The sequence below is a fragment of the Ambystoma mexicanum genome, chromosome 4p (genome assembly GCF_040938575.1).
Source record: "Ambystoma mexicanum isolate Mex_15411 chromosome 4p, UKY_AmexF1_1, whole genome shotgun sequence".
NCBI classification, from domain to species: domain Eukaryota; kingdom Metazoa; phylum Chordata; class Amphibia; order Caudata; family Ambystomatidae; genus Ambystoma; species Ambystoma mexicanum.
In genome coordinates, this window is record NC_090927.1 from 670426875 (window position 1) to 670450015 (window position 23141).

The following is a 23141-nucleotide window of genomic DNA, read 5'->3' on the forward strand; positions in this document are numbered from 1 at the left end:
TCCTGGTGCCTCTTCATCTGGCAGGAATAAAAAACACGGTCGCCGACTCACTCAGCAGGGAGCTGCGCTCGTGCTACGAGTGGGAACTACGCCAGGATCAAGTGGATCGACTCTTCCGACGATGGGACGAACCCCAAATCGATCTCTTCGCTACGGCAACGAATTCCAAGTGCCGGAGGTTAGCCAGCAGGTTCCCATGGGCGATGCTTTCTCGTTCCCCTGGGACGGCCTATTTCTTTATGCGTTCCCTCCGCTGCCGTTGCTGCTCCGGCTCATCAACCAGCTCAAGAGGTCCCGGTGCAGGATGATCCTCGTCGCACCGGCGTGGCCGAGACAGATCTGGTTCCCGGACCTTCTGGACTTGTCAACGTACCCACCAGTCAAGCTGCCGACGGACGCAGACCTTCTCTCCAGAGAAGGAGGCACCATTCTTCACCACAACCCGTAGTCGCTGAACTTGCAGGCACTAGAGTTTGGAGGGTACGACATCCCGGCCGACTGCAGAGAGGTTCTTGCAAAGGCCAGGGCGTCCTCAACTCTCAAGTGCTACGGACATAAATGGAAGAGGTTCTCTGTCTGGTGCCGTGCACAGAAGATTAACCCTCTGCGGATTACGGCCCCTCAAGTACTGCCGTACCTACTGTCGCTGGCCAAAGCTGGACTGGCTCACGCCTCCATCAAAATAAATCTGGCTGCAATCTCCCGATATACCATGACTACGGGACGGGCGTCCTTGTGGTCTCATCGCCTGGTGAAAGAATTCATGAAGGGACTATTCCGATCATTCCTGCCGGTGAAGGCTCCTGCCCCGGTGTGGGAGCTTAATGTGGTGCTGACCAGGCTCATGGGGGCCCCATTCGAGCCTATGCATTCGGCGCCTTTGAAGTTCCTGTCCTGGAAGGCAGCTTTCCTCGTGGCCATCACCTCTGCACGATCAAGTGGGAGAGATCCAGGCCCTATCTTGCAAGCCTCCATACGTGACTTTTCATGACACTAGGGTGGTGCTGAGGAAGCACCCCTCCTTTATGCCCAAGGTGCCGTCGGACTTCCACCTCAACGAGCCCTTGGTGTTGCCAGTTTTCTTCCCGTCGCCTTCGTCGCCGGCCGAGAGGACTTTGCACTCACTGGATGTAGCTAGAGCGCTGAAGTTCTACGTGGGCCACACGAAGAGTTTTCGGAAGACGTCACAGCTGTTTGTGAACTTTGGGACTGTGAATCAAGGGAAGGCTCTCTCGAAGACTTCCATTTCCAGATGGCTCTCCGGCTGCATCATGCACTGTCACCGGTTGGCAAACCGACCGCTGCCCGGCCGTCCGAGAGCCCATTCGACCGGAGCGATCGCTGCTACCACAGCGTTCCTGTCTGGTGTGCCCCTGCTGGACATCTGCAGGGCTGCTATGTGGAGGTCGACGCACACCTTCACAAGATTCTACTGCGTCGATCGGGACTCCAGGGAGGAGTCCAGGGTCGGCCAAGCAGTGCTGCGCAACCTGTTCGCCTAAGGTGAGCCTGGTGAGGAGGTAAGAGATGCTTAATGTTGAGTTGTATTGCTTAATGTTGAGCCTGTTGCCACCTCCTGTGGTTGTGCATGTGTGTACTGCTATGTATTCTCTTATTCATGAGCATGTGAATCCATGCCAGACCCCATGCTGGAGAAGGAACAAGTTACTTACCTGTAACTGTTGTTCTCCAGCATGGGTCTGGCATGGATTCACATGCGAGCCCTCCCACCTACCCCTCTGCGGCTCTTCACTTGGTCATACTGCCACTTTACGTGCTACCAATTCTGAGGATGGCTGCCAGAGGTGGGGCTTAGGGAGAGGGCAGTCATTGGCTGGGGGCAGTATGACCCAGAGACCAGTGATTGGTTACTACTAAGAAAGACAGATCAGAAACGAAACTGATACTGATTTTTTTCTATACCGAGGACTCCCGGCCTGACGACTGGGGATATTCATGAGCATGTGAATCCATGCCAGACCCATGCTGGAGAACAACTGTTACAGGTAAGTAACTTGTTCCATCTTTTTCTTCGGCTTGGGCCTCCCTCTGGAATAGCCTCCATGCCTCTCATAATCTTGAGGAGAACCATCTTTGGTTCCGGAAGTACCTCAAGACCTTCCTCTTTGCTTCTGCCTTCACTCTTCCTCTCCCCTGCTGATCTCTGTCTGCTCCGGCATTGGGCTCCTGGCTGCCCTCTGATTTCAGGCCCAGATCTCTGCCCACCCAGCCACATACCCGCACTGCCTCCTGGCAACCCTTGCACTAGTGTCTGAAACTGAAACCTTACAGTCCCCTTCCTGCACTTACTAGACACACGCTGTCTGCGCCTTATTCTTGCACTTACCACCTGCTAGCCGCACTTCCTGTTGTTGTTATGATCAAGTGTTCAGCACTTTCCATTCCTCCCCTGCCCCTTGCACTCTCCCCCTTTCCTCTCCCCTGCATTTGTGTGTTCTCATTGTCACGGGGCCTAGTAAAATCGCTGTTTTTTGTCCTCGCTTGTTCCCCTCCCTTGCTTTGTCACGCTTTGAAACACTTGCGTATGGGCGCAATATGAATAAAATATCATATAATACTTATTGTTCTTTTAGGTTGATGATATTCATCATGTTTTTATTATGTTTTCCAAATTTATTGCTCCGTTTTATCTGTATTGTTTTTAAAACTATGAATACGTTTATTCTTTGTATCCTGCTGTCACGAAAAGGCTTAAATGGCAGAAAGTGTGAATAAAATCTAATCTCTTCATGTGCCATAAACATTTCTGAAAATTTTAACTGAAGATGCATTATAATTTAACTTGATATTTTATAATTATGGAATGTATTTATACTATGTTTTGTTTTATATTTACTGTTTGTCTAGCTCCTTCATACTGGTTAATTTTGCACTTAAATATTACTACTACTACTGATTGACAACAGGTTAGCAAACACACTATTTAAGTGTGGACTTAAGTTGTAAAAACAATTAAATAACGACGATGTCTTGGGGTGATATACTCACTTAGTTTGGTACCACTTTGCAAATTCCAACACCTGTATTCTCAGAGACCCTCCTGGCCCCCAAGTCAACAATGCTATGAATGCAACATTGGGTTACAACAGGGGATTTCTTCAATTCTGTGACAAAGGAGCGTTCCTGTGTTGAAGGACCATTGTTACAGGCAAGTATCTATTTTGCATTTCAGTGTGCATATTATCTGCCACCTTGCCATTTCAAGATAGTAACATTTTGGACCATTGGTTAAAAAATAAAAAGCTTGCAGTTTGCCTCTGGATGGCATTGTATTCCAAGTCAATTATATTTTGATATCTTTCTTTTCCACAGAAAATGGATAATCCGGATGAACTTGCTGAACTTATAAACATGAATCTTGCCCAACTTTGTTCTCTCTTAATGGCTCTCTGGGGTCAGTTTTTAGAATATGTTTCAATTCAAGAAGAAATCACAGCCATATTAGCACAAGAACATCATACACTGCGGGTGAGTGTTGAGATTGTGGTATAGGTATGAGTTGCAAATAGTTTTTATTCGTATTTTGCAATCGAACAGACATTTTTCTTGCTTAAGACACAGACCCTCGTTACTATATTCTTAGCTTGAAAATGCATGAAGGCTTGCAAGTGTTACCTTCTAATCAGTCACAAGGCAGAAAGAAAGACCTGTGCTCTTTTGATCAAATAAAGAAAACGTACACAAAACAATAGGGACACAGATTTATTTGATGTATATGTTCATATATAAAAGGGGATGGTAGGTGCATCCGACCAATCACAGATTACATTTTATAAAAAGTAAGTTGAGAATAGTGAGCACTCAACATTCTTTCTCCATGACTTTTCTTGAAGAACAGTCTAAATCATTGGAAAGTGTCATATTGCCAATACAACTTCACACCTACTTTTATAACTAATGCATGATAATAAGTCTACCATATGCTAGGTTTCTAACTAATATTCTGCACACTAGTGGTTTAATTCAGCACATTTTGTTTCCTGTAGAAAACAGTGTACTGGAACATATATTTTCATTTCAAGGAAATCATAAAACATGTATCCACTGTAATGAGGCGGATACAACAGTGTGTGCAGCACACAAGAATAGTTCAACACCATTATTTGTTTTCTCCATGGAGGGGGTGGAGGAATATCTAAAGGAGCTGGGATACCAACACTGAGGAATGTGTGGTAAGTGTTAAGATTGGAGGAATCCATCAATGTAAAAGGGCTTAAGTTTAAGGGACCTTACCTTTTTAGCCCAATGTCCAATCCCTATTTTAATCCACACTCAGTTATGGGCTGCCCATAGCCAGGAAAGCTTCCTTTGATGCATTCACAGTCACTGAGAGTTTTAAGTGCCCAAGGACACGTTCATTATTCTTGGCATACAATCCAGAAGATGATCTGTCCTCTATGATTCCGTAGCCCTACAATGCACCCCTTTGGGGGACAAGACCTTTCAGATTACCGCCTCTTAACCTGGGAGTCTTCTTATGCTCTAAAAAATGCAAGACCTTGCAGGTTCCCCCTCCTGGCTAGGATGTTATCCCTACGTTGGTCGATTTGAGGTTGCAGTGTTTTTTTTAACCCCCAACCCGAATGCAAAGGTCACCCTACTAGGCTTGGTCCATAGGCTTGTTGCATGTTCTCCAAACTACCTTTCATCTATGGTGGCTTTGCAGCTGTTACCAGGATCTTGCCTACAGCTCCTAGCAGGCCATTCTGTTCTCTTCAGTATCCTCTGGCTCTTGCCAGCTTCTGGGCCATGGCCCCCAGCAGGTTTCTTACTCTCTCCTCTCGTTTATACTTTAACTGTTTTACAATTTGTCCGACTTGGCCGAGCCTAAGTCTTTGACAATGTGACCTTTTTGACCTGATCACCTTCTGCTCTCTCCCACTTGCGTGTGTGCATATCTGTGTCTTTCCTCTGCATGCAATCAGGTGGTGTGACTCTATTAATAATTAATTGTTGCTCAAGCTCTTGGCTCAGCGGTCCGAGGGCTCAAATAGTGTCCAACATATTTGGGTTTGTTCTGGCATGCTTTGTTTGCCAATGCCTTCCCCTAATTTTAGTCGCTCGCTATTGTCGCTGTGCATATAGGCTCTGTATGATTCTCTCTTCACAGGCCCCCGCTCTACTTCATGCTCCAGTTGGTGATCCACTCTGGAGCTTGCATGGCAAATAATCCCACTCCACGAGCAGCTTGGGGAGAGAGCCTATGGTAGGCGGCAGACTTTTCATGTACACTGGACTCTGTGAACTTTCCATGAGGCCGATTTCCTCAGGGTTTCTTTTCTGCTCCAAGTGGAGTACTACTGGGTAGTCACTGTTCTTGTAATTAATTCTTGGTGGCTTGTACAAGGTAAACATTCCTGACCAGGTTATTATCGGTGACTCATTTTATAGGATCTTTGAATAGGTAACTCGTTTTAAAGCAGCACGTACAATGACTTTACATTTACATTGTCTAAAACAGCGAGGTACGCCATTATATCTGCTTACAGTTAATGTGTTTGTTTATTCTTAACATCATATCTTACAATTGTATCAGCTTAAAAATTGAATATTGAAACTTAGAAAACATAGCATTTTTTGCCAATGGATGCCTTAAAGTGCTAGGAAAATATTCACTGTCTTCTTGTATCTTTAGTGGCACCTTTTGGCTATGCATAGTGCAATCACGATTAATTTAAAGATTGAACATATAATAGCCATATGCAATGTTTTCTTTTAGAATATTTTTAATAAGCAAAATAGTGTTCATATAGACAACAGGGATAAAGGTGTTGTAGGACGTTTTAAACTGAGCACAAAGTGTCATCACCATCCCTCCATGGCCTGAAAGTAATTTCTAGTAGCTTTTCTGTGGTAAGAGCATCTTTTAGACCAGAATTCTTTCGATCTAAACACCTACACCCAACAATACAGGAACAAGAAATTTCCAAAGGTCAATTTAAAAAGCAGATGATGGAGACTTCTAATCTTTGTCAGAAAACCAGAAATACCTTTTCTGAACATGATTGCCAATCTCCATTTCGGTTAAAAATCAAATGTTGACATTGCAATGCGCTCCATTTTGTGATAGCATCACAATTGATATATACGAGGGTTTAGGACAGGGGCAGCTCAAGCAAATGGAAGAGGCGAGCCAAGAGCTGTCCACCGCAGTACCATGTTGCTTGAGACAGTGCGCAAAACCTGAGTTATCCCTGTTCATGTGGGGAATTTTTGTAAGTTTTAAATATATACAGAATTTGTATGGCGCACTACAGTAATATTGCTCACGTTTAATTTGCACTGTTTATTCTATTACATTTCATATCCATTCATGTAATCTCAGTTTGTATTGTGGCCTTCATTCCTAATAGCCACATATATATTGAGCCCCAAATGCTAATAAATGCTAGCAAGTTAATTGTGAATTTTGACGCAAACCAAAATGACTGACACAAAACAGTTAGGGTGTTAGAGAAATAAGATTAACAACAAGACCTGTTCTCACTACAAATAATTCATACTCCTAATGGTACAAGGTAATTCAAAAAGATATATATTTATTACAGAAACAGATAAAATTATTAATAAATCTTAGAATTTGTTTCTGTACATAGGCATCATAGGGTCAAAAATGTCATGCGTTTACAAAATACTTGCACAATCATGATATATACAATTTAATTATTGTTTCAGTTTGTTTAAATTGAAGCAGTCGCCCACATATATTACACATTTCATCTACTCCCACATAGGGCCTGTACATAACACATTTGAAAATATATAAAAACGTAACTTGTCACTTTTTCCTGTTTACATACGTCTGTCAATTTCTACTAGCTGGCAATGATCACTTATATGTGTTGATTTGCTGAGGCATATTCATTCTCGAATATAAAAATTTCCTATGTTTTGACACCGTATTAAATTCACTACAAATTTATCTGACCTTCAAGCCACAGTCCGGTGATCAAGTTCATATTATTCGATCAATTATCAACTCATGGTCAATTCCATTGTCTCATGATTTAAATCGTTATCTTCCCTTCATGCCATTGCATGTATGTCTGTGGCTTATGTTTTCTTAAAACTCCTAAGGAGTTAAAATATTCCTAGTATTACAATCTCGAGTACTAGATTAACTGGAAATATAGACTAAAGTTATTTAATTAAGTGTTTTAGCTTGCCTGTGAAATCAAAAAACGTGCATGCAATACCCTTAATGGGATTCTTTCTGTGACATACTAAATAGTTGTTACCTTGATATCCTTATATTCCCTTTCTGTGTGACTCTGTGTGAGATTTAACTCTTAACAGCTATTAATATGTATTTTAAACACTTAATTCCAAGAGGTGTTAACAGGGGCTGACATGAACGCTATTGCAGACAGTGTACAGAGGACGCCTGCATCTATAAGTCTGTTCCAGGCGTGAACTGTAACGATATAATCTTTAGTCGTTGTGTTGATATTATTATCCCTTACTGTGTGAGAGGTTACACTCTCAATAGAAAAGAGAGAAAGACTTACTTTCGGCAAGTGTTAAGGCAAGTGTAGCCCCTTTTTTGGTAGGCACGCGATTAACTCTGGATTCCTCACAGGGTTACGTTGATCCTATGCCCGTGTTTCCTCTGAAGTCCCTAATTCAGCGTCTGTGAATGTTACAATGTATGTGCATCGTATTAAGGTGCTTTATTCTAAGCATCTGCCTAGTCCCAGTAAAGGGCTACATTCACGATATCCACTCGGTTTGCACATGTAACTATGGATTGAAATGACTTAAATTAAACTAAGTATCCACTTAGTTGTTACCATCTCTCCACATCCACATCTATATTTATATAAGTGAAAATGTGTGGGTGTGTTTGTGGCATGGCGAACCGTTTTTCCTTTATACACTTCCACACTGTTTCACCAGTCTGCACCAAAATGTGCATAGTAAACTGTTAGGACCCTTTGTATATTACTGGCTAAATAACATTTGGATGCCCCACCCCTTTCCCCGGATCTCAGCACCTTCACACATGAGACGGCTGCCTAAAATTGGCAAAACATCAAGGTGATTGTTGAAGGACCGGTCCTCAACCCTAGAATGCATGGTTTCTGGGACATTTTCACTGCAGTGCACAGCTACAAACTGCAGCACGCCATGGTAAGACAACAGGTGGGGAGAGAGCACAGTAGGTCCCAGTGTGCCACAGCACACCAACTCTTGCCTCCCCCCAATGTCTGTTCCGGGCTATGTCAGCCAGCCACACACACATGCCCATTCTCAGTGCAGTTTACTTCAGAGTGCAAAGCACATCAAGCGATAAGTGAATCAGAGCAGCGACCTACCCTACAGGATCAATGATTTTCAACAGTTTGAGTGTTGACATGTCTGTCCACAGATTGTGTTTTTGCTAGTCTGTTATATAGACATAGAAGGTCTCTACTGCCTAAAATGAAACCTTCAAGCTGTCACTACGCTTAGTATGTAATAGAAATTGGGTGAATTGTAACAGAACACAAATCACAATGTAATACCTATAGTGAGTCATGATTTAATTCTATGCCACTCTATACATTAATTTAGACCCTAGTATCACTTTTCGTCAAGAAGATGAGCTCATGTTCTTTCCTGAGAATTTGCTCTTTGCCAACACTTGAGTCTTTACTTTTCTTATCCTTATACAATACTGTCCATTGCAATTCCTCTGGAGTATATTGTTAAAAATAAAATGACTCACTAATGGTGCCATTCCTACTTTATTTTTGATACACCATGTATGCTCCATTATCCTTGTTTTCACTTTTCTTCTGATTTACTCTCTTCAGACATATCATTTCACATTAGTTGGTCCCTCAAATTCGTACTACTTTTGCATGCGAACAAAGGCAGTTTTAGGGGAATTTACCCCATCTAATATCTTCAAATGTTTTCTTATCTTTTTGATGTTAGACAAACTGGAAAACGTACTAACAAACACTGAACTGTCTGATTCTTTGTTTTTGTTAACATAATCTAATAATGCACCTCTTTCATTATTCTTCGCTCTTTTCATAGTTGTTTAGAAGTCGTTTAGGATAACCTCTTTGCAACAGTTTTGTGCTCAATCTATTCACCTCATATACAAAATCTTTCTTGTTTTGAACTATTTCTTTTAAGCTTTAAATATTTCTAGAGAAGGAGATGCTGCAGTTTGTTAATGGCATGGAATTTCAGTAGGTTTATTAAATATTTGGCTACTCGGTTTTTCAATGTCTCATCCTTATGTATAGTAACGTCAAGAAAATGAATCGCTTGATTGGCATAAATGGCAAGTGCCTGTCCTGATTGTTAAGCCTGTTGACGAAATATCTTGCTTCATTCTCCTCTCCTCACCAAATCACCACAACGTCATCAATAGAACGTTTCCATACTCTGATGTTATTAATATAAGGATCACACTCTGAATAGATTCTTGTTTCTTCCAGCTTCTCAAGATATACATTTGCAACATTGGGGTCCACTGTGGCCCCCATAGCCATATCATGAATCTTGCAATAAGTCATTCAGAAACATGAAATAGTGCCATCTCTACACACCACAAAACAAAAGAATACGCTTCGAGTACAGTACTTCTTCAAGCATGTTTAGTATCACCGTATAGGGGCTCATTGTGCTTAATGATGTGATGCCGAGACTTATCAATCGTTCTTTTTCTGGATTGAATTGAGAACCTTCTACTTGTTTGATAATCTATGTAGTGTCTTTTATATAAAATTTCATTTCCTTCATAAACAGCCGGAGGTAAACGTCAGCAAATTCAGACAAGGATTCCAAACCTGAATCAATGTCTGATACTATTGATTGATTGTGCAGATATGAGAGGGATTTGTGGATTTAAGGCAAAATTTACAATTTTGGAATTCTAGGTTTATTCTTGACCAAACCTAATGCTTCCTATTCTCTAATCAACCTCTCTCAAATAAGTTATCGACTTTAACCTTTAATTAAGCTTTTATTTCTGTCTGTAGGATCTTGTTCAAGTTGTATATAACAATTGCATCACTGAGTTGTCAGGTGCATTCATCTATATAGTCCTTTCTATCTGTCAGAACAATAGCACCTTTCTTATCTGCTTTCCGACTAATAATTTCCTCATTTTGGGCTAGACATTTTATGGCCTTCCATTCCCCTTTGGAGATATTACAGAACAGTTTTTCATGTTACCTCTTTCCTGACATTCAAATTCGGCCAGCACCCTCCTCTCAAAAATGCATGCCTCTGCACTATGATTATGTGCTGGGGGACAGAACGTCAAAGGACTGCGTAGGTCTTCATTAGGTACTGTCTGAAAATCATTGTGCTTAAACAATTGTTTCAGGTGAATCTTACGTATAAATTGATAGAATTCCACTTGAAATTCAAATTTATCATGTAAATTCATAGTTCTGAAACCCTCTAACATTTGTAGTTCTTGAGGTGATAGTACATGTTGGACAAATTAGCTAGAAAGTTCTCCTGCTCCTCGTAACTCTGAGCTTGTTCAACCATTATATTTGTTCTCGTTCCCTCTCTAAAAAAACAGTTGTTCATTCTTCTATTCCTCAAGCCATCTCTACGAGAATTGCCACGTTGGTTGTACACTGTATTATAAAATATCCTCTCTTTGTACAAGCTATCATTTCTTGAACTAAATGAGGTATCTCTAAAACTCACTCATTTTTATTTTTTTTAAATAATTTTTTAAATTTCCAAACTGTGCATAACAAATAAACCCACAATCTCCCCCCACCCACACCTTCCTCCCAACCAACATCCCTACCAACCCAGGCACATCCGTGATTGGCAAGTCCCGCCAACCGATTCGCACACAGTTCACAAAAGGTAATTAATGCAAAGGTTTTGCGGGCAGCATTGAGCACGATAGTCCCTTTGCAGGTACACCAGCGCCAGTTGCCAATGCTTCCTGTTCACCCTGGATCTTGTATGTGACCCATTTCATTGCAAGGAATTTCCATACCTTCTGCAACCAGTCTGGAGGCTTACTTTGCTTCCAGAGTTGGGTCACTGTGAGCCAGCAAACCGCAAGACCATGAACGCCTTCCGCTGTTGTTTGGACCCCAAGCCCTCCCCCAGTCCCATCAGCCATTCCCTCATCCTCACCTCCAATCCCCTCCTGAAAATCTCTCACATCTATTCGGTAACCTCCTGCCAAAAGGGCTTGACCCCCGGGCAATCCCTTCATATGTGAACCCATGTTCCCTTATCCGCACACCCCGTCCAACAGTTTGATGCTACGTTAGGTAACATTTTGTGTAATACCTCTGGAGCATAATGCCACTGCAGCATCACTCTGTACCAGGCCTCTCATACCTGAATGGAGCATTGCAGCTTGGGTATGTTTTGTGCCATATGCTGGCCCATTGCTCGTCCAGTATTTCCCGGCCCAGAGTCCCTTCCCACTTGGCCATGTAGGCCCATTTCAGGGGACCTGGGTCATTCGTTAACCTGTATAACGAGGAGACCAAGCCTTAGCTCCATCGTGGGAGATTATGAATTTCTCATAATCAGCGGCCTGGTTGCCATCTCCTGAATCATTGGGCTGACCACCCAGTGCCTCACTTGAAAATATTGGGGCCTGTCCTTGTCCTTTTAACCCAATATTCTGTTTACATTGCTCAAATGTCATTACCCATGTGTCCCCAAACATGTCTCCCACTTTCAGGCACTCCATCTTTTTCCACTGCCTGAAGCGCTCAGTTTCTAAACCTGGGGAGAACCTCTGATTTTCAAATAGCTGTGTAAAGTGAGAAGAGGAGGTTGAAAGTATCCCACAAGCTACCATTGGGTCTCACACATCTATCACCGTCAGGGGCGTAGGAGACACATAAAATCTGGGATGGGGACAGGGGACACCTTGGGGACTTTGCTTTTTTAATTTATTTATTGTGTTTTAGTCAAAAAACTCGACTTTTTACAACATTAAAATTAAAATAGCAGTACGTATTAAATCACAAATATCACTGTATAAAACAAGAGAAAAGAAGAAAAGAAAACAGAAGAAAATTAAAGGATGCAGCAGCAAAGAACATGTCTTTATATGTTGCATTTCTGGATTTGTCATCCGACTATGAGCTCATGGTAAGAGAGAAGAAATAACAATTACTTCCAGTGGACCACAGCTAGGACGCCAGCTCGTTAAGAGACAGATCACCTGTAAGTGGACTCCTGCCAAATAAAGGAGTTGCAGCCTTTTCTACCAAGTGCAAGTTGCTACTTTTTTGTCTGGGGCAAGGAGACGTGTGTGTCTCTTGGAATGGAAGGATGGGGGTTTCAAAGAAAGAGGAAATCTTGCGTGTACCTCTGAGTAAGCCCTGTTATTGGAGTAGAGGGACCAGGTGTGTGATGTTGATGCTTTGACTGTCCTCCGGGGGATGGGGGGAACAGCAAACAAGGAGGATGTGCGATCGCAAGCCCACCCCCTAATAAGCACTCCCCAGGTCCGCGGCTGGATGCGTCGGACCCGGGGGATGCCTCGTAGGTGGGGTGTATGTGGACCCTGGGGTTTGGCCAGAGGGGTAGCCTGCTAGGTGGGCTGCCCCTCTAGAGCTCTTGGGAGGGCTGGGCCAGCCTCTCACGATGAGTCTGGTCCCTCTTATTCCATCTCATGCTGGCTTTAGAGCCTAGCCTTTCTTTGCCTTTGTTATTCTGAATGCAGAGCTGGACTCCTTTTTCATTTAACATTTGCTGCAATGCGTGATCTATTTGCTTCTCTCATATGTTACTAGGACGGCAGAGGATGGGTCCTCTGCCCTGTTACACTATTCAAAGAGCCCCTCTGGCCTTTCTTTGCCTCTCCCTTGCCCCACTGCTTGCTTGCTTAATACATACCTCCTTGCTTGAACACTCAACATATTCTCTCTAACACAGCAATGGCAGCTGCAGTCTGTCTTAACTGCTATTTGTTCTGTGTCTTGAATTGGCCTCTTATTTCCGCTTTACTGTCTGCCAGGGAAAGACATTTGCCAGTCACTGCTATAACGGTTCTACCTGGCCATGAGAGGGCAACAGCTGGCCAATATTGGAAGAACATGGGCATATTATGCCAGAGGCTGGCAACTGCCTTCCTAATGCCTACACAAGAGACACAACTCTTGCCTTTGTTTCTAACAGTATTTCAGTGGATGAAGAAACGCAAGAACACACATATTGCTTATAAATGAAGGGGATGATGTCACACTTGGTTAAGACATTTTGATCACGCCAGGAGCTAATTTCCAGCTGCAATTAAGCGATTAATTTTTAGATTTCTGGTTTTAAATAATGTTAGTATCACCTGGAAAGCACAGAGGTTGCTCAACAGGTTCCTGGAGCACGAGGGGTACCCTACGTGTGGGCATGGATGATTGGAGGGCATTCTTGCCCTGGTTTGGAGCCTGGCCCTTACAGCCATGATGGGGAAGGACCTATTTCTTTTGGTCGTTAGTACCCTTTGAGGGTGGGCAGACATTGCCTTCTGCTTTAGCCCACTAACAGCTCTGCTTTGCAACCTTATCACACATACCTGTCAGGTGGCATGTAACTCAATGCTACTAATGTTATCAGCCTCAGATGTCTGGAATCCTTTGCCACATCAACTAGGGTAGAGGCTTGCCACCTGAGACTTACCCATGTCTGAGTCGGCATCTGTCGCCCTGTGGGGAAGACACACCCAGAAAGAGCAGAGCCCGGTGCCCTTGTGGGTTTTTCACACTTCTTCCTCGGGGTGGGCACAATTCACTCCGCAGAGAAAGTGGCACATTCTGGGCAACATTCTCCCACTTTGACAATGTCACCCAAAGAGCTAAATTGTTCATTTGAAATACCTCTGTCGTCTTATTATTGAGCAATCCACACTGATGGGTTTAAGCACCTGTTTAATGTGAGATGGCAATTAAGGGCATTTGCCAATGCACTCAAGAAGCACAGGACACCCTCTTACCAGCGACATGCCATGCTCACTCATTCTGATCATGAATTGCTATTTATCTGGGATCATGTTAAATGTATTTATTTATTTATTACATGTGTCGCATCACGCAAAACCCCCAAGCATCAAGGCGCAGAGTAAACTGCATGGAGTGGACCACTTCCATTGGCGCAATGTTTTACTTTTCCGCCACAAAATGGAAGATTTTAGCGTAAAAGGCAGGTGAAATCACATTGCTTTTCCACTCTGGAAGAGTGTAAATACCTTGTGCAATTAGCGATTGCTGGCGGAATTGACAATGGCTTCCTCTGGACTCCGCCCGCTTTTACCAGGTTTAATTTACAAGGAGATGCCAGAGGAATCCCTTTCCTTATTTCTAACATGAGAATCCATGCTGGCAGTAAGGCCGCATTTGTCTGGTGGAGCAGGAAATACAGGGGGTCCCGGTGTGTCCACTCGGCTCCCGAACTCCACCCAGAAAATGCATGAAAATCCAACCAATTAGAAAAAGCGACCGTAATAGTGTTTTCCCCCACTTTTTCTGAACCAATTGACCTGGAAAATGCTGTGTTGCATCAGAAGCTGAATGCATTCACTCTGCATTTGGAGCATTAACTCACTGAGCTACCTTAAAAATTATGGGCCTCATTACGAGGCTGGCGGTAAGGGGTTAACAGCGCCAGTAAGGATGTCGGTGCCGTTAACCCCTTACCGCCGCATTACGAGGTCCCTTAGCGGGTCCCACTAAGGCCGGCTGGTAAAACCAGCCGTCCTTAGCAGGATCCGCGAAGGGACCAGGGAGCTAATAACGGGCCCGTTATTAACGTGCCCTTATTAGCTCCCTGCCCATTCCCATTGAGCCCTATGGGAGCTCGAATGGGGATGGGTATTTTGAATGGGGACTTACCGGGTCCGCTAATAGCACCATGGCTACCTCCAAACTTGTAATGACCCCCAATATCTCTTCTGGGGCTTTACCATCTTAACCCCTTAACTGCCATGGGTAATTCTGACAAGGCCTTTTTTGGTGATTTCGGTATGTCGCCATTCAATCCCTTGTAACGTTTTTGTTACATAAGATATCTCGGCCAAATTTGGCCCCTTTTTTCCCCAAATGTAGGTGGTCGTAACATTTCAGACTTTGACGGGGATTGTGGGTAATAAATTCTGGGGCGATTTGTGCAAGTCAGACCTCTGTGGATTCCCACGGGTGTCCTCTTTTCGGAAATGCATGAGGTTCCCTGTTTTCCTTGGTGGCTTCCACACCATAGGCCCAAATCTGTATGTTGTCCACATGAGCAAAATCTGCTCTGCCGAAAGGCTTGGGGTTACCAGTGGGTTACCCTTTTCCCTTTGTGCGCAGGTAGGTGCACCCACACATGTGAGGCACTGTTTTTGTTGGGGCACCTGTAGGAACGCAGGATGGTAGGACATGTGTTGTTGGCGGCGTGTTTCGGTGGGTGTCCAGAGTGAAATGTCTGAAAATTGCCCTCTTCCCACCCACCAAAACACGCCGCCAACAACAGATGTCCTACCTTCCCGCGTTCCCACAGGTTTCTCGACGAAAACGGTCCCTCATATGTGTGGGTGCACCTACCTGGGCCCAAAGGGAAAAGGCTAACCCACTGATAACCCCAATCTAGCAATCTGCCCCCAGGGAGGGCTACATGAGATGCCCCCATCCATTTGGGGTGGGGGGATAGGGCCACCCCCTTTCCACTAATAACATTCATGGTGGTTCAGTGGCCCCCCACATCCACCAAAAACAAGTTATCATTTGTTTTATTTTTGTTTTGCCCCTTTCCTAGGGGCAGATAGGCACATGTGTGTGGCCATCTGCCTCCGGGGGGAGCAAAACGTACTGCACCATGGCCTCTCCACCCCCCCACCTCAAATGGATGGGGGGCATCTCATGTACCCCTTCCTAGGGGCAGAAATCTGCCCCCAGGGAGGGCTACATAGGTGCCCACATCCACTCAGGGTGGGGTAGAGGGCCACCCCGCCTTTCAAACACAAAAAATTATGGTGGTCTAGTGGGTCCCCCCAGTTCCCTCACCCAATACAAGTTATAATATATTTTTTGTTTTGCCCCTTCCCCAGGGGCAGATGAGCACATGTGTGTGGCCATCTGCCCCCAGGGGGGGGGCAAAACGTACTGCCCCAGGCTTGGGGGAGTGGCTATGCCAATATTTGCAGTGGCCTCTCCCCCCACCGCAAATGGATGGGTCATCTCATGTACCCCTTCCTAGGGGCAGAAATCTGCCCCCAGCAAGGGCTACATAAGAGTCCTTGTGCTATAGCGCTCGAGCTTTTACTGCGTGTTGCGCTTTTTCAAAGAGTTTTACTCTCATTTTTCGGGCAATTCGAGCCTCAGGCTCCACCGATTCTTCATCCGATTAACGGGGACCCGTTTCTTTTTCGTCGAATTTTACTTCTTGGAGGATTCCGGAAGACCATTGAGGCCAAACCCGCGTGGACATGGCCCAGGACAAAGGAGACTCAACGCCCCTTGGATCCAAGCCGTTTAGGATCTGCCCAGGATGTGGACTGCAGAACGTCTTCAAGGAAGATGACTTAATCCAATCCCTGTGCCTCTACTGCCTGCACTCTGACAAGTCGCACGTGGAGGAGGACTGTGCGTTCTGCAAGAACATATCCGCCAGTACCATGAAGGACCGTTGTACACGACTCGCTAACTGGCTGGAGGCGAAGAGCCCAGCAGCAGGTGAGAAGAAGAGGTCTGAGCGGTCTTCTAAGACCTTTGAGGGCGATCCCGCGACGGTGGCCCAACAGAAGGCAAAGCACTGCGAGTCCGCGGGCACCAGCACCAACGCTGTCAACCATGAGCCAACGCTCCGGCTCGATGAAAAGGAAGTCGGAGAACCTAGGTAAGCTTCGGGAAAAGCCCCAGTCATTCCTGACGGGAAAAGCCAAGGGGGAGCGAGGCGGTGACCCTCCCCCCACAGTGAAGGCCTCCGATGCGCATAAGGTCGTGATGGCCCAGATTCACCCGGCTAAGGTATTGATTGAAGGAGTTGTGGCATCCCTGGCGAAGCCCGTGGAGGCAACCCCAGTGAAGACGGCCTCAAGGCCTAGAGTTTCCCTGCTATCCCGAAGGGAATCGTCTTTCCAGCCAATCAAAAAGACCCCCGTGAATCCCCAGGCCAAGAAAGAGAAGGGGGGCGCGGTAGCCCTAATGGATTCCTCCTCCGAGGACGAACTGTACTGGACAAGAGATTCAACGAGGTCAGGGCCTGCGGGAAGGATCCCGACGAGGCGGACGTGGAGAGCGACAGTGGAGCCGACGAAGAACGGCAGGTTGACGAGGAACCGGAGGAACCTCTGCCAACACCCCAATCGCTACCGATACCAACACCGCGGACAGGTCGGAAGACATCTTAGTGGCTCTGCAGACCCTGTGCACAGAGATAGGGACAAGTTTGCCCTTCACACCAGCAGACGATCCAGCAGCGCCTGGACCTTTGGGGAGCCCTGCACCCAAGTGGAGGCGAGTCAATCCCCCCCGCCTTTACATCCTTCATCTCCACCGAGGGACGAGACGGAGACGGCTACGACAGGGACGGAGACGACCGAACGGATCTCCCTTCGTCCCCTCCCTGGGCTTCCCCTGCTGACGAAATTGGCTCGTTTCATGCATGATCGCCAGGGCCTCAGCGCTTTTTCAGCTATGCCCCGAAGAGCAGAAGGAGGAAGGATTCCATTATCAGCAACAAGAAGCCAAGAGGAAGACCGTACTCTCGGTATTACTGTTAGACGACATCTGGGACAAAGGACTGGCCCTTCTGAAGAACCCGTCCATGGCCCCTGCGAAGAGAGACCGGTGTGAGAAGTAGTACCGGGTCCCAGATTCGGCTCCTATGGGCACCAGACGGCGAGTGGAAGAAGCTGGATGCCATGGGGCGGCAGATCATCTCGTCGGCAGCGACGACCATTAAGGCGGTCAATGCTCTCGCTATCGTGGCCCACTACGATAGGGAGCTGTGGTTTAAAATCGCCCTTCTCCTGGACTTCCTTCCAGATGACAAGAGAGTGGAGGCCCTTGAGATCCTGCAGGAGGGCAAGGTGGCTTCCGATCCTGCCATCACGGTAGCCACGGATATCGCTGACACCGGTTTTTGCCAGATGGGCAACAGCGTTTGCCTGCGCCGACGTGGGTGGCTCAGGGCCACTGATTCCGTCGGGATGTACAGACCAGGGTACTGGACATACCCTTCGACTGGAACAACCTGTTCGGCAAGGCAGTGGACGAGTCACTACAGGCCATCGAGGCGGACACCGAGACGGCCTGTGCCTTGGGCACTCTTCATCGGCGAAGGCCGTCCTTTCGGACCTCCGCAGGCAAGTCCGAAGGTGATATGATATGGCATTTATAATGCATCTTTACACAAGTGCTTCAATGCGCGAGAGGATTCAGCGGCAGCTCTTCGTCATACCACCAGGCGGCCCGCTATTCGCCGCAAGAAGCCTACAGAGGCCGCAGCAAGGCCGGTGGACATCGTCGCCAAAAAGCCCAGGGGAGCAAAGCCTCAGCGAAGCAGGACTGAACCGGCTGTGACGTCGGGCCCCCACCAGAGCACCCCGGTGGGAGGCTGGCTGGCGAAATTCGTCAGCGCATGGGAATCCATCTCCACTGACCGTTGGGTGCTGGATGCCTTGGCCCACAGGTACACTCTGGAGTTCCAAAGGAGGTGCCCAAACTTTCCACCAGTGGCCAGGAAAGAAGACCACATCCCACAATTACTTCTGGAGGTACGAGCAATGCTGGCAAAGGGCGCGATAGAACTTGTCCCGAAGAGGCTCCGGAGTATACTCACGGTACTTCCTCATCCAAAAGAAGACCGGTGGCTGCTGGCCTATCCTGGACCTCTGCCGCCTCAACAGGTACATAAAATCCCAAAAATTCTGGATGGTCACCCTTCAACATGTGCTGGGAAAGCTGTAAGCAGGGGACCTCCTGTCGTCGCTGGATCTGGAGGATGCATACTTCCACATCCCCATGCACAAAGGACATCTAAAGTTTCTGTGCTTCGTGGTCCAGGGGAGACCCTATCAATTCAAGGCACTGCCCTTGGGGTTGAAGTCGGCGCCAAGGGTATTCACCGAGTGCCTGGCACCGGTGGCGGCACGGCTGCGCCGGCAGGGGATCCACGTCTACCCCTATCTGGATGACTGGCTCATCCGAGTGAAGTCAACGGAACTCGGCGTCGACCACACAGTGAGGACCGTCCGCCTGCTCACGGAGCTGGGGTTCTCAATCAACTTTGCGAAGTCCTGCTTGGTGCCATCGCAAGATGCCCTATTCCAGGCTCAACACAGTGGCGTGGCTAGCTTCACCGTCGGAGGAGAGGATAAAGGCCATCCTGGGCAAGGTACGACGACTGTTGACCATGGAAGTAGCCAGGGTGAAGTCCATCGAGTCCATGCTAGCCATGATGTCGTCATGCATCTACCTCGTGCATCTGTGCAGGTTGCGGATGCGGCCACTGCAGGAATTCCTCGACGCCTGTTGGATACAAGTGGTGGGAAGCTTCGAAAACAAGATCTCCCTCAACTTTCCTTGACTGACTTTCCGTCAAGCGATTCGGTGGTGGGGGGGTCCGCGCGCATCTCGCGGCAGGCATTGACTTCCAGACCTATGCCCATTAGGAAACGGTGATGACGGACGCCTCCCTGGAGGGATGGGGCGCACACACCGGAGATCTCCATGCAAGAGGCCTTTGGCTCCCAGAGCAGAAGTCCCTGCACATGAACGTCCTGGCTACGGGGCGTGTTCTGGGCCCTAAAGTCCTTCCTTCCGTCCCCTCAAGGGCAAGGTGGTACAGGTCTTCACCGACAACACCACCACGATGTTCTACATCCAGAAGCAGGGGGGCACCAGATCTCCAGCCCCTATCCAAGGAAGCGCAGGATCTGTGGCACTGGGCTGTAATTGGCCATTAAATAACACCCATGTTTTAAATGTTTTTAGATGTGTCCGAATGTTCCCTTATACACATTCTCAAACACACAGAGCTAATGCTAAGCCGTAAAGACCCCTCATATGGAAACTAAGGCACAACCACCATATGCTAGTGACATGACAGACACAAGGTTCGCTTTTCCAAACAGCACAGGCGATGTTCCTGGTACCCTTTCACCTGGCAGGAGTGAAAAACACTGTTGCCAACGCACTCAGCAGGGAGCTGCGCTCTTGCCACGAGTGGGAGCTTAGGCAGGATCAAGTGGATCTTCTATTCCGATGGTGGGTCAGTCCCCAGATCAATCTGTTCACAACGGAAACGATCGCCAAGTGCCAGAGGTTCGCCAGCAGGTTTCCCCAGCCGGGGAGCATGGGGGATGCCTTCTCCTTCCCCTGGAACGGCCTGTTCCTCTTTGCATTCCCGCCTTTGCCGCTGCTACTGCGACTCATCGGTGAACTCTGACGGTCCCGGTGCAGGATGATCCTCGTCGCACCGGCGTGGCCGAGGCAAATCTGGTTTGCAGACCTTCTGGACATGTCCGCGTCCCCTCCAGACAAGCTTCCAACGCGATCCTGCATCACAACCCAGGATCACTGAACCTGCAGGCCTGGCTCCTGCAGCACTAGAGTTTGGAGGCTACGATACTCAGCGGACTGCAAGGAGGTACATGCTGGACCCATGCTGGAGCCAACAGTTACAGGTAAGTAACAGCATGGGGTCTGGCATGGATTCACATGCTCATGAATACAAGAATGCGTCATCTGCCACTGTATAAAATCAAAACCAAGTCATTCAATACAATTGGCCAACGAGAATGCATACATATTAAAACTGGTTAAAGGGGGTGGGGGTCCTTTGAGACACTGTCCTGAAAAGAGCAAAGGGTACAGAAAAGGGCAACAGGCAGAAGAAAATGGAGAGAGAGATTCTGCTTGATGGGAGTTGCTTACAAAAGGTTATCCACCTCCAGACTCTCTAGATGAAGAATCACTATGGATTGATTTTATAATTCTGGTGACAAATCAATAAGCATATGTTCCACCACATAACTACCACCCACTGCTTCCCTGAGATTATTTACCAGATATAATTCAGACTCCATCATTCAGAATACCGAATCTCACTTCATGCCATTCAAACAATTAGCACACTCGGCTCCTTATCCAGAAGCTTAGATGGGGAGGGAAACCGACAACGGAAGAAAATTAGGTTGGGAATGCTTCTAAAGAAGGATTTTTTTCATTCTTTTTATCCGAGAGTGAGATTGACAAAGTATGGCATATCCTTTCCGGTACAACGTAGAACCTGCCCATTAGCGAGGCAGTGATTAAACATGGTGAAAGTTGATGTGCTAGGCTTCTATCTACTGATCGTAAAGTCTTCCCGAGACATGGATCCAGAGGAGGCCAGATTGTACCTTATGAAGTCGAGTCTAAGCCTCCAAAGAAGAGAGTGGAAAAGTTATTAAATCTTGGCAACTTCTTTTACTTTTGCACATAGGTTAAATATCTAGTCCAAGTAGTAAGCGATGGAGAAGCTGGATTGCCCTCTTTTCTGTGCATGCTAGGGGTTGACAGTAGTCCAAGCTGGAGTAGGGAGCAGAAGAAAAAGGGCTCCATTTGAATAGTACAACCTATGATGAGGGACAGTGCCGGATGACTTGGTGCTTGTATGTAGATGGGACTAGCCATGTTGGAAAGATGCTGTTCTTGGGTGAGTTGACAGACCTGGGAACATTTTTTGGGGATGGATCTGATCACGCCCTTCATTTGAGAGATGAATTTCGTTCTAAGACTTGCTGTGGTCAGCTTGTAGGGATGTGAAGGACCCAAGTTAGAATCATCTCCAATGTTTTGTCCCGTTTGTGGAAATCCTGGTGGAATATCCAGGCTTGTGGAATGATTTACTGGTTTAATATGAACTTTTATCTAGCTAAATGGTGTGTCAACAGTGTTTATAATTTGACTTTTATTAATATTAATCGCATAGTCTTTAGTTGTATGTTGCTTTCTTTAGACGTGCCTTCATTTTAGTGAGTTAAGTTTCTGCAGTTCGATTTAATTCTCCTTGTGACACTGGCTGTCTAGTCTTTTTGACTAATATTGTAGCAATGGGAAAAACATCCATAGTGACAGTCTTTCTTCTAGTTGTAGGCTGTCAATCTGGCTTGTGGTACATACATTTCTGATCTTGGATTAACTGTTATCTGTAAAACACTACTCCTGCTTGTCTTTCTTTCAATTCTAAGTTGAAACTGTCTGAAACTTTTTTTACAAGTACAGACATTCTCTCCAGAATGAGGCAAATGATTGGCTGTTCACATTGCTATGAAAGACTACATCATATGAGTCTTTCATTGCTGTTTTATTAGGATACATGCAGTGTTGTCTTGGTCTCTTTGCTGTTCAATGAAGATATAGTGGAGTTAGTATATTGTTAATGTCCATGTAGGGTATAGATAGGGGTATACCAGAGTAGTTCTACAATATCTAATGGCAATCTGATCTGTCTCCACTGCAGTATCTTCCTGCTGGCAATTGTATAACCAACATTTGTAAGTGGATATGTGTATGTTTGTTGTCCTTAGCAGATGCAGAAAGCAATGGAGTAGGGGCAGGTAGATGTGGAAAGTTGTAGTTGGGTTGCAAGTATGGTAAGTAGAGAAGAGAGGAAATCATTTGGGAAGCAGCCCAATGTGTTTGCTGGGTTGGCCAGGAGCAGTTGGCAGTAGTGTTGGAGAGGGAGGAGAAGGACGATTTGAGAGCTCTGTCAGGCCACCATCAGTGGGGGGGTAGCAAAAGAAACGGAAAGAACAAGGGTAGTAGTGCACCCAGAGGCGCAACAAATCTGGGAGTTCAGGGTAAGCCTTCTGTAGTGCTACTTCAGATTCCCCACTGTTCCAGCTGGGCCATGTTCAGGAGATCCAAGGTATGGCCATAGTATATGCCATGGTCCTTGATAACATTTGATTACCCCCAGTGAGTTCATCAGGTTTGTTGCGTTGATGTGATCTGCACATCTTGATCCAGAAGCTGTGTAAGGAATCAAGTTAATTACACTCAGATATTTGAAATGGGACAAAGCACCTTCTTGTGGTGGCAAGAAGTGGCAAAGAAGCTGTTTTACGGCACATTGGATGTAAGGTGTTGCTTATTTAGTGCAGTCCCACAAGAGGTAAAAGGGTTTGTTTATTTTAAGGCAGCTGGGGTTTGTTTAGGACTGAG

General features: G+C 46.2%; 1 protein-coding gene across 9 annotated transcripts in view; it reads left to right on the forward strand.

The window, feature by feature from the left end:
• The window catches only part of FAM135A (family with sequence similarity 135 member A), a 1883908-nt gene that overhangs the window by 1122917 nt on the left and 737850 nt on the right, over positions 1 to 23141 (forward strand). For all 9 annotated transcript variants that reach the window (XM_069606210.1, XM_069606209.1, XM_069606213.1 and 6 more), the window contains one exon: positions 3334 to 3489. In XM_069606210.1, coding sequence (XP_069462311.1) covers positions 3334 to 3489 — 156 coding nt within the window. The remainder of the gene's footprint in view (positions 1 to 3333; positions 3490 to 23141) is intronic.